This window comes from Ranitomeya variabilis, chromosome 1 (assembly GCF_051348905.1).
Source record: "Ranitomeya variabilis isolate aRanVar5 chromosome 1, aRanVar5.hap1, whole genome shotgun sequence".
NCBI lineage: Eukaryota > Metazoa > Chordata > Amphibia > Anura > Dendrobatidae > Ranitomeya > Ranitomeya variabilis.
This window is the reverse complement of record NC_135232.1, coordinates 29,645,359-29,657,639: the sequence shown is the minus strand read 5'-3', so window position 1 is coordinate 29,657,639 and position 12,281 is coordinate 29,645,359. Positions and strand designations below refer to the sequence as shown.

The 12,281-nt window shown below is 50.1% G+C and overlaps 1 protein-coding gene across 1 annotated transcript in view; it reads left to right on the top strand.

The window, feature by feature from the left end:
* The first annotated feature begins 2,628 nt into the window (after window positions 1-2,628).
* The window catches only part of SPEF2 (sperm flagellar 2), a 126,922-nt gene continuing 117,269 nt past the window's right edge, over window positions 2,629-12,281 (top strand). Inside the window, exon 1 of the mRNA XM_077281690.1 lies at window positions 2,629-2,787. Coding sequence (XP_077137805.1) covers window positions 2,730-2,787 — 58 coding nt within the window. The 5' untranslated portion in view covers window positions 2,629-2,729. The remainder of the gene's footprint in view (window positions 2,788-12,281) is intronic.

Sequence of the window (12,281 nt, the reverse complement as noted above, 5' to 3'; positions counted from 1 at the left end):
TCCCATATCATACTGACAGCCTCCTTTTCCTACTGACAGCCCCCATATCCTACTGACAGCCCCCATATCATACTGACAGCCTCCATATCCTACTGACAACCCCCATATCATACTGACAGCCCCATATCATACTGACAGCCCCCATATCATACTGACAGCCCCCATATCCTACTGACAACCCCCATATCCTACTGACAGCCCCATATCCTACTGACAGCCTCCATATCCTACTGACAGCCCCATATCATACTGACAGCCCCATATCCTACTGACAGCCTCCTTTTCCTACTGACAGCCCCATATCCTACTGACAGCCTCCTTTTCCTACTGACAGCCCCCATATCCTACTGACAGCCTCCATATCCTACTGACAGCCCCATATCATACTGACAACCCCCATATCTTACTGACAGCCCCATATCCTACTGACAGCCTCCTTTTCCTACTGACTACTTTCTGAAGTTGATGGATACAGGATGCTATTGACTCTTCTCCTCCCCGGGGACTGTGGGGCAGATTCATGTTTTCTTGCTACATTGTGACCAGTTTGTTTCTTTCCCGTCTTCGCTGGTTGAGGACCGACATGACGTTCGCTCATGATGAGCCTGGGAATAGTCATGTCTTCTGTATCAGGGAGTTCAATGTTCTCCTCCACTCTTGGCTCTTATTAGTGTCATTAGTGGAATTACCTATCTCCCACATGCGATTGTAGGATCTAACCTGGAGAAGAACCTTTCTCATTCTTCGTAGATCCTCAGAGATTATTGTTCCCCATGTCTCTTCATCAACACTGTAGAAAAACACCTACCACCAAGATCCTGGCTCCACCACTCAGCTGAAACCATCTGTACTATCAGGTGGCATTAGCATTGGAAGTTACATGAGACCCCCAGCCCTGCTGGAACCATCTCTACTTGCAATTGCTATCACTGCTGGAGGTTCTCTCATACCTCCAGGCCACACAGAACCATGGATACTAGCAATTGTCATTACCATTAGCAATTCATTGTGACCACTAGGCCACCTGGACAGACCGCACCATACCACCAGCAAGTGTACTAGCAAATGCAATTACCGTCAGAGAGTTCTAAAAATCACCAGCCCATCTGAATAACTGTCACATTAAGCCCTTGAAGGGGTTATTCTGGATAATCCTATTTATAAGGTTGCAGCTTTTGAAAATAAAAGACTCAGCTATAATTACCTTCTTCCACCACAAGATGGCAGCGCACATGACACAAGTGTCCAATCACTGGGCCCAGCGGGTCTGACAGGGTGGATGTAAAGAGCTCAATGGCCATGATCAGAGCTAGCTGGGCCTTCTAGGGCAGAAGACTGTGCACGTCGCATACTGCCTGAACTGCCCCATACAGCCTGCCCCCCATACAGCCTGCCCCCATACAGCCTGCCCGACCCATACAGCCTGCCCCCCATACAGCCTGCTCACTCCATACAGCCTGCCCCCCCATACAGCCTGCCCCCCATACAGCCTGCCCCCCATACAGCCTGCCCCCCATACAGCCTGCCTGACCCATACAGCCTGCCCCCCATACAGCCTGCCCCCCATACAGCCTGCTCACTCCATACAGCCTGCCCCCCCATACAGCCTGCCCCCCATACAGCCTGCCCCCCATACAGCCTGCCCCCCATACAGCCTGCCTGACCCATACAGCCTGCCCCCCATACAGCCTGCCCCCCATACAGCCTGCTCACTCCATACAGCCTGCCCCCCCATACAGCCTGCCCCCCATACAGCCTGCCCCCCATACAGCCTGCCCCCCATACAGCCTGCCTGACCCATACAGCCTGCCCCCCATACAGCCTGCCCCCCATACAGCCTGCTCACTCCATACAGCCTGCCCCCCATACAGCCTGCCCCCCCATACAGCCTGCCCCCCCATACAGCCTGCCTGACCCATACAGCCTGCCCCCCATACAGCCTGCCCCCCATACAGCCTGCTCACTCCATACAGCCTGCCCCCCCATACAGCCTGCCCCCCATACAGCCTGCCCCCCCATACAGCCTGCCCCCCCATACAGCCTGCCCCCCATACAGCCTGCCCCCCCATACAGCCTGCCCCCCATACAGCCTGCCCCCCATACAGCCTGCTCACTCCATACAGCCTGCCCCCCCATACAGCCTGCCCCCCATACAGCCTGCCCCCCTCCCATACAGCCTGCCCCCATACAGCCTGCCCCCCATACAGCCTGCCCCCCCATACAGCCTGCCCCCATACAGCCTGCCCCCCATACAGCCTGCCCCCCTCCCATACACCCCTGTGACGCCCCCGGAGCGCTGGGATCACCGTGCACACTGACACTGCGGGATCGCGCTGTATAACAAAGTGATCAGATATCACAGGTTCGAGTCCAGTAAGAGGGAGCAAAAAAAAACAAAGGGAAAAAGTAATATTGATTATTAGAAAAAAAAACCGGGTGAATCATCATCTTGTTCTCAACAGAAAAATGAGGTAATAAAAACTAAACAAAATGCCGAACTATCAGACTATAGGAGGGAAAGATCCGCCGAACCATCAGCCTGCTGTACACTGTGCTGCCAGCAGGGGGCGCGCTGTCCTCACTACACAACCACCCGCCGCTGCAGTCTCTGCGCTCTGTGTAACGGTCGCCATGGTTCCGGTTGTCATGGAGATAGGACGCGGCCTGGAGGCTCCGGTGAGCAGAGCGGGATACCGAGCAGCGGGTGATGACCCCGGAGCGGCGGAGCCATGACCGAGATCATCTGCCATTGGCTGAACGACGAGCTGGGGCTGTCCCGGCGTGTGGGTGAGTCCTCCGGATATTCTGGTACTTGTAGTGCCCCAAGTCTGCACCTTGTGTCCAGGAGCCCTGGCAGCCGGACTGACAACCCCTGTGTGAGTTCTGGAGGCAGCCATGACAGTTGTCAGCTCTCCCAGGGGGAGAGTATCGGAGGTGGCTGATACATCTCTGGGGGTCTCAAGTAGTGATGGGGTTAATGGGTCCGTCCCTGGGGGTCTCAAGTAGTGATGGGGTTAATGAGTCCGTCCCTGGCGGTCTCCAGTAGTGATAGGGTTAATGAGTCCGTCCCTGGGGGTCTCCAGTAGAGATGGGGTTAATGAGTCTGTCCCTGGGAGTCTCCAGTAGTGATGGGGTTAATGAGTCCGTCCCTGGGGGTCTCCAGCAGTGATGGGGTTACTTAGTCCGTCCCTGGTGGTCTCCAGCTGTGATGGGGTTAATGAGTCCGTCCCTGGCGGTCTCCAGTAGTGATAGGGTTAATGAGTCCGTCCCTGGGGGTCTCCAGTAGAGATGGGGTTAATGAGTCTGTCCCTGGGAGTCTCCAGTAGTGATGGGGTTAATGAGTCCGTCCCTGGTGGGTATCCAGCTGTGATGGGGTTAATGAGTCTGTCACTGGTGGTCTCCAGCTGTGATGGGGTTAATGAGTCCGTCCCTGGGGGTCTCCAGCAGTGATGGGGTTACTTAGTCCGTCCCTGGTGGTCTCCAGCTGTGATGGGGTTAATGAGTCCGTCCCTGGGGGTCTCCAGTAGTGATGGGGTTAATGAGTCCGTCCCTGGGAGTCTCCAGTAGTGATGGGGTTAATGAGTCCGTCCCTGGTGGTCTCCAGCTGTGATGGGGTTAATGAGTCTATCCCTGGTGGTCTCCAGCTGTGATGGGGTTAATGAGTCCGTCCCTGGGGGTCTCCAGTAGTGATGGCGTTAAAGAGTCCGTCCCTGGGGTTCTCCAGTAGTGATGGGGTTAATGAATCTGTCCCTGGGAGTCTCCAGTAGTGATGGGGTTAATGAGTCCGTCCCTGGTGGGTATCCAGCTGTGATGGGGTTAATGTAACCGTCCCTGGGGGGTCTCCAGTAGTGATGGGGTCAATGAGTCCATCCCTGGGGGTCTCCAGCGGTGATGGGGTTAATGAGTCCGTCCCTGAACTCACTGTCTGTCTCCGGTTGCCTCTGTCCATTGCTGGATGCAGGATGAGTTAACTTAGAATCAGTCAGTGAGCTCCTAGTAACTGGACTGTCCTCTATCCTCACAAGACAAAGTTTAGCTCAACTTTTCATGTGCTCATAAAGCGACACTAAAAGAAATAAGAGTTGTAAAGTCTCCCAGTATTAGCTCACTGGCAGATTCTCAGTTAACTCGCATGCTATAGGGGTGTCTGTGGATTTAAAAGTAAAAAACAAGTTATTTTAATGCATGAAAATAGTACATAAAGGTATTGATGTAAAACTGCAGGGACACCAGCCAAGATCTGTGTACGGACAGGTAGACAGAGATGAGGAGGAGATGTAGGGAGGTGCAGCACTGTGGAGAGGACGGGTAGATGGTAGACAGATGAGATTTAGGGAGGTTTAACACTGTGGAGAGGACGGTTATTGTGGCAGATAGAGGAGGGTGGGATGTAGGGCGGTGCAGCACTGTGGAGAGGATGGGTAGGGTGGTATGCAGGGATGAGGAGGGGATGTAGGGTGGTGCAGCACTGTGGAGAGGACAGGAAGGGTGGTATGCAGGGATGAGGAGGGGATGTAGGGCAGTGCAGCACTGTGAAGAGGATGGTTAGTGTGGCTGACAGAGGAGGAGGGGATGTAAGGCGGTGCAGCACTGTGGAGAGGACGGGTAGGGTGGTATGCAGGGATGAAGAGGGGATGTAAGGCGGTACATCACTGTGAAGAAGACAGGTAGGGTGGTATGCAGGTATGAGGAGGGGAGGTAGGACGGTGCAGCACTGTGGAGAGGACAGGTAGGGTGGTATGCAGGGATGAGGAGGGGAGGTTGGACGGTGCAGCACTGTGGAGAGGATGGTTATTGTGGCAGACAGAGGAGGAGGTGATCTAGGGTGGTGCAGCACTGTGAAGAGGACGGGTAGGGTGGTATGCAGGAATGAGGAGGGGATGTAGGGCGGTGCAGCACTGTGAAGAGGACGGGTAGGGTGGTATGCAGGAATGAGGAGGGGATGTAGGGCGGTGCAGCACTGTGGAGAAGATGGGTAGGGTGGTATGCAGGAATGAGGAGGGGATGTAGGGCGGTGCAGCACTGTGGAGAAGATGGGTAGGGTGGTATGCAGGAATGAGGAGGGGATGTAGGGTGGTGCAGCACTGTGGAGAGGATGGGTAGGATGGTATGCAGGAATGAGGAGGGGATGTAGGGCGGTGCAGCACTGTGGAGAGGACGGGTAGGGTGGTATGCAGGTAATGAGGGGATGTAGGGCGGTGCAGCACTGTGTAGAGGACGGCTAGGGTGGTATGCAGGAATGAGGAGGGGATGTAGGGCGGTGCAGCACTGTGGAGAGGATGGGTAGGGTGGTATGCAGGAATGAGGAGGGGATGTAGGGTGGTGCAGCACTGTGGAGAGGATGGGTAGGGTGGTATGCAGGGATGAGGAGGGGATGTAGGGTGGTGCAGCACCATGGAGAGGACGGGTAGGGTGGTATGCAGGTAATGAGGAGGGGATGTAGAGTGGTGCAGCACTGTGGAGAGGACGGCTAGGGTGGTATGCAGGAATGAGGAGGGGAGGTAGGGTGGTGCAGCACTGTGGAGAGGACAGGTATTTTGTAGACAGAGATGTTGGATGTAATCACCATTATCTGTCATTGTAGGAGTGATTAGATCCTGTGTTCCTGTTTTGCTCCTGTCACTACCTGTTAACCAGAATACATGAAATATTTGTTCCTCGGAGTCTGACAATTTCTCTTGTGAATTCTCACATTGGGAAGCTCCTCTGTGCATCGGAGTCTCCTTTACCTGTTGGCTGGCACAGATGGTAACGGCGAGCTCAGCCCTGTGCACACATCCGTCCGGGTGCTGCTGGTTCCTCCGTGCAGGGCTGACACTTTGGCAGCCGCCCCATTTTTGCTTTAGTTACTGAGGCTTTGTCATTAGCGGAGCCGGTGCAGGTCCCCGCGGTGTCCCCTGTGTGCTCCGGGGAGGAAATCCTGCGCTGCACAGGGAGGCTCATCATCCAGATCTTGTATGAGAGGACAGGGGGCTCTGAATGATTTCTCTTTGATTCTCTAAATGTTTTTGTAAGATTTTTAAAGATCTCCAGAATAATATAGCAATGATAGTGCAGAAGTCAGGAGTCCTGCAGAAAACCGGCGGCGATTCATCTATCTGACCCCATTCACCATTGTCATCTCCAGCATGGTCACTGGGAAGGAACAGTTGATTGATTATTCCTAAATAAAACCAGCCCATCCCTGTGATTTACACCAGCTCCTCTGTTCTGTGAGTCACCTCCAGCAACCAAACAAAACCGAGATGAGGAAAACAAACGCTTCTCCGTCCCCACAGGATCCACTGTACATGTCTGCACCGCTGCCGAGCTGAGGAGAGTCTGTAATGACTTGTTTTTTTCCTATCTAAAATAATAGACCAGCCGGGTAATATTCATTATACACTATAGGTTTATGGTTTACAGGTCCCTGTCCACAGCTCAATAGGTAATAACTCTTATCTTATACACGTATATTACATCCTGTACTATACTCCAGAGCTGCACTCACTATTCTGCTGGGGCAGTCACTGTGTACATACATTACATTACTGATCCCAATTTACATCCTGTATTATACTCCAGAGCTGCACTCACTATTCTGCTGGTGCAGTCACTGTGTACATACATTACATTACTGATCCTGAGTTACATCCTGTATTATACTACAGAGCTGCACTCACTATTCTGCTGGAGCAGTCACTGTGTACATACATTACATTACTGATCCTGTACTTGTCCTGAGTTACATCCTGTATTATACTTCAGAGCTGCACTCACTATTCTGCTGGTGCAGTCACTGTGTACATTCATTACATTACTGATCCTGAGTTACATCCTGTATTACACTCCAGAGCTGCACTCACTATTCTGCTGGGGCAGTCACTGTGTACATACATTACATTACTGATCCCAATTTACATCCTGTATTATACTCCAGAGCTGCACTCACTATTCTGCTGGTGCAGTCACTATGTATATACATTACATTACTGATCCTGAGTTACATCCTGTATTATACTCCAGAGCTGCACTCACTATTCTGCTGGTGCAGTCACTGTGTACATACATTACATTACTGATCCTGAATTACATCCTGTATTATACCCCAGAGCTGCACTCACTATTCTGCTGGTGCAGTCACTGTGTACATATATTACATTACTGATCCTGAGTTACATCATGTATTTTACTCCAGAGCTGCACTCACTATTCTGCTGGTGCAGTCACTGTGTACATTCATTACATTACTGATCCTGAATTACATCCTGTATTATACTCCAGAGCTGCACTCACTATTCTGCTGGTGCAGTCACTGTGTACATACATTACATTACTGATCCTGAGTTACATCCATATTATACTCCAGAGCTGCACTCACTATTCTGCTGGTGCAGTCACTGTGTACATACATTACATTACTGATCCTGAGTTACATCCATATTATACTCCAGAGCTGCACTCACTATTCTGCTGGTGCAGTCACTGTGTGCATACATTACATTACTGATCCTGAGTTACATCCTGTATTATACTCCAGAGCTGCACTCACTATTCTGCTGGTGCAGTCACTGTCTACATACATTACATTACTGATCATGAGTTACATCCTGTATTATACCCCAGAGCTGCACTCACTATTCTGCTGGTGCAGTCACTGTGTACATACATTACATTACTGATCCTGAATTACATCCTGTATTATACCCCAGAGCTGCACTCACTATTCTGCTGGTGCAGTCACTGTCTACATACATTACATTACTGATCATGAGTTACATCCTGTATTATACCCCAGAGCTGCACTCACTATTCTGCTGGGGCAGTCACTGTGTACATACATTACATTACTGATCCTGAATTACATCCTGTATTATACCCCAGAGCTGCACTCACTATTCTTCTGGTGCAGTCACTGTGCACATACATTACATTACTGATCCTGAGTTACCTCCTGTATTATACCCCAGAGCTGCACTCACTATTCTGCTGGTGCAGTCACTGTGTACATACATTACATTACTGATCCTGAGTTACATCCTGTATTATTCTCCAGAGCTGCACTCACTATTCTGCTGGTGCAGTCACTGTGTACATACATTACATTACTGATCCTGAATTACATCCTGTATTATACCCCAGAGCTGCACTCACTATTCTGCTGCTGCAGTCACTTTGTACATACATTACATTACTGATCCTGAGTTACATCTGTATTATACTCCAGAGCTGCACTCACTATTCTGCTGGGTGTGCGCTACGGGACCACCATAGAGGGTTGCACTATGACTGCAGGTATCGTATGAGCCTTAATGGTGCATTCTAACCTCTTTATTGGGTGATTATTTGGAAGGTATTATACCGTTGTGCCTCCATTTATTAGCTCTGCTATGCCTTAGGGTGAGCACTCCTTTGTGGACATAGGTACCATTGAGCTATTGTCTTGCTCTGCTTACATCTTACAGCCCCCCGAAGAAGCCTACGCGAAACGCGCGTAGGGGCTGGCGGTTCCACAGGTACACACCACGTCTAACATGGGTGAGGCCCGGTCTTTTACATCTCTTTAGTCTTTCACCTTACATGCATTTTAGGTGGGATCAGTAAGCTGGTATTGCTTCTTACTCATTCTGTTTTACCTGGGTCCTCAAGGCGTATACTGTAGGTGTGTTATGTGGATTGTCATGATTCTCAATGGCGAGAGAACATAGCCCAGCATATATGAGAACTAGCTCTTGGAAGATGGAAACTATACTGACCATGAACTAAACCTGCCGCACAACTAGAAGTGGCCGGGTAGCATGCCTACGTTTTTTTATCCCTAGATGCCCAGCGCCAGCCGGAGAACTACCTAATCCTAGCAGAGGAAAAGACAGTCCTGGCTCACCTCTAGAGAAATTTTCCCAAAAGGCAGACAGAGGCCCCCACATATATTGGCGGTGATTTAAGATGAAATGACAAACGTAGTATGAAAATAGGTTTAGCAAAATCGAGGTCCGCTTACTAGATAGCATGAAGACAGAAAGGGCACTTTCATGGTCAGCAGAAAACCCTATCAAAACACCATCCAGAAATTACTTTAAGACTCTAGCATTAACTCATAACACCAGAGTGGCAATTTCCGCTCACAAGAGCTTTCCAGACACAGTAACGAAACAGCAGCTGTGAACAGGAACAAAATGCAAAAACACACAAGGACAAAAGTCCAACTTAGCTGGGAGTTGTCTAGTAGCAGGAACATGCACAGAAAGGCTACTGATTACATTGTTGACCGGCATGAAACTGACAGAGGAGCAAGGTTATATAGCGACTCCCACATCCTGATAGGAGCAGGTGAACAGAGGGGATGATGCACACAAGTTAAATTCCACAAGTGGCCACCGGGGGAGCCCAGAATCCAATTTCACAACAGTACCCCCCCCCTCAAGGAGGGGGCACCGAACCCTCACCAGAACCACCAGGGCGATCAGGATGAGCCCTATGAAAGGCACGGACAAGATCGGAGGCATGAACATCAGAGGCAGTGACCCAAGAATTATCCTCCTGACCGTATCCCTTCCATTTGACCAGATACTGGAGTTTCCGTCTGGAAACACGAGAGTCCAAGATCTTTTCCACAACGTACTCCAACTCACCCTCAACCAACACCGGAGCAGGAGGCTCAACGGAAGGCACAGCTGGTACCTCATACCTGCGCAACAATGACCGATGAAAAACATTATGAATCGAAAAGGATGCAGGGAGGTCCAAACGGAAGGACACAGGGTTAAGAATCTCCAATATCTTGTACGGGCCGATGAACCGAGGCTTAAACTTAGGAGAAGAAACCCTCATAGGGACAAAACGAGAAGACAACCACACCAAGTCCCCAACACAAAGCCGAGGACCAACACGACGACGGCGGTTGGCAAAAAGCTGAGTCTTCTCCTGGGACAACTTCAAATTGTCCACCACCTGCCCCCAAATCTGATGCAACCTCTCCACCACAGCATCCACTCCAGGACAATCCGAAGATTCCACTTGACCGGAGGAAAATCGAGGATGAAACCCCGAATTACAGAAAAACGGGGACACCAAGGTGGCAGAGCTGGCCCGATTATTGAGGGCGAACTCCGCCAAAGGCAAAAAAGCAACCCAATCATCCTGATCCGCAGACACAAAACACCTCAAATATGTCTCCAAGGTCTGATTAGTCCGCTCGGTCTGGCCATTAGTCTGAGGATGGAAAGCAGACGAAAAAGACAAATCTATGCCCATCCTAGCACAGAATGCCCGCCAAAATCTAGACACGAATTGGGTCCCTCTGTCAGAAACGATATTCTCCGGAATACCATGCAAACGAACAACATTTTGAAAAAACAGAGGAACCAACTCGGAAGAAGAAGGCAACTTAGGCAAGGGAACCAGATGGACCATCTTAGAGAAACGGTCACACACCACCCAGATGACAGACATCTTCTGAGAAACAGGCAGATCCGAAATAAAATCCATCGAGATGTGCGTCCAAGGCCTCTTCGGGATAGGCAAGGGTAACAACAATCCACTAGCCCGAGAACAACAAGGCTTGGCCCGAGCACAAACGTCACAAGACTGCACAAAGCCTCGCACATCTCGTGACAGGGAAGGCCACCAGAAGGACCTTGCCACCAAATCCCTGGTACCAAAGATTCCAGGATGACCTGCCAACGCAGAAGAATGAACCTCAGAGATGACTCTACTGGTCCAATCATCAGGAACAAACAGTCTACCAGGTGGGCAACGATCAGGTCTATCCGCCTGAAACTCCTGCAAGGCCCGCCGCAGGTCTGGAGAAAAGGCAGACAATATCACTCCATCTTTAAGGATACCTGTGGGCTCAGAATTACCAGGGGAGTCAGGCTCAAAACTCCTAGAAAGGGCATCCGCCTTAACATTCTTAGAACCCGGTAGGTAAGACACCACAAAATTAAACCGAGAGAAAAACAACGACCAGCGCGCTTGTCTAGGATTCAGGCGCCTGGCAGACTCAAGGTAAATTAAATTTTTGTGGTCAGTCAATACCACCACCTGATGTCTGGCCCCCTCAAGCCAGTGACGCCACTCCTCAAAAGCCCACTTCATGGCCAAAAGCTCCCGATTCCCAATATCATAATTCCGCTCGGCGGGCGAAAATTTACGGGAAAAAAAAGCACAAGGTCTCATCACGGAGCAGTCGGAACTTCTCTGCGACAACACCGCCCCAGCTCCGATTTCAGAAGCGTCGACCTCAACCTGAAAAGGAAGAGCAACATCAGGCTGACGCAACACAGGGGCAGAGGAAAAACGGCGCTTAAGCTCCCGAAAGGCCTCCACAGCAGCAGGGGACCAATCAGCAACATCAGCACCCTTCTTAGTCAAATCAGTCAATGGTTTTACAACATCAGAAAAACCAGCAATAAATCGACGATAAAAGTTAGCAAAGCCCAAAAATTTCTGAAGACTCTTAAGAGAAGAGGGTTGCGTCCAATCACCAATAGCCTGAACCTTGACAGGATCCATCTCGATGGAAGAGGGGGAAAAAATGTATCCCAAGAAGGAAATCTTCTGAACCCCAAAAACACACTTAGAACCCTTCACACACAAGGAATTAGACCGCAAAACCTGAAAAACCCTCCTGACCTGCTGGACATGAGAGTCCCAGTCATCCGAAAAAATCAGAATATCATCCAGATACACAATCATAAATTTATCCAAATAATCGCGGAAAATGTCATGCATAAAGGACTGGAAGACTGAAGGGGCATTTGAAAGACCAAAAGGCATCACCAAATACTCAAAATGGCCCTCGGGCGTATTAAATGCGGTTTTCCACTCATCCCCCTGCTTGATTCGCACCAAATTATACGCCCCACGGAGATCAATCTTAGAGAACCACTTGGCCCCCTTTATACGAGCAAACAAATCAGTAAGCAGTGGTAACGGATATTGATATTTAACCGTGATTTTATTCAAAAGTCGATAATCAATACACGGCCTCAAAGAGCCGTCTTTCTTAGACACAAAGAAAAAAACGGCTCCTAAGGGAGATGACGAAGGACGAATATGTCCCTTTTCCAAGGACTCCTTTATATATTCTCGCATAGCAGCGTGTTCAGGCACAGACAGATTAAATAAACGACCCTTAGGGTATTTACTACCCGGAATCAAGTCTATGGCACAATCGCACTCCCGGTGCGGAGGTAGTGAACCAACCTTGGGTTCTTCAAAAACGTCGCGAAAGTCAGACAAGAATTCAGGAATCTCAGAGGGAATAGATGATGAAATGGAAACCAAAGGTACGTCCCCAT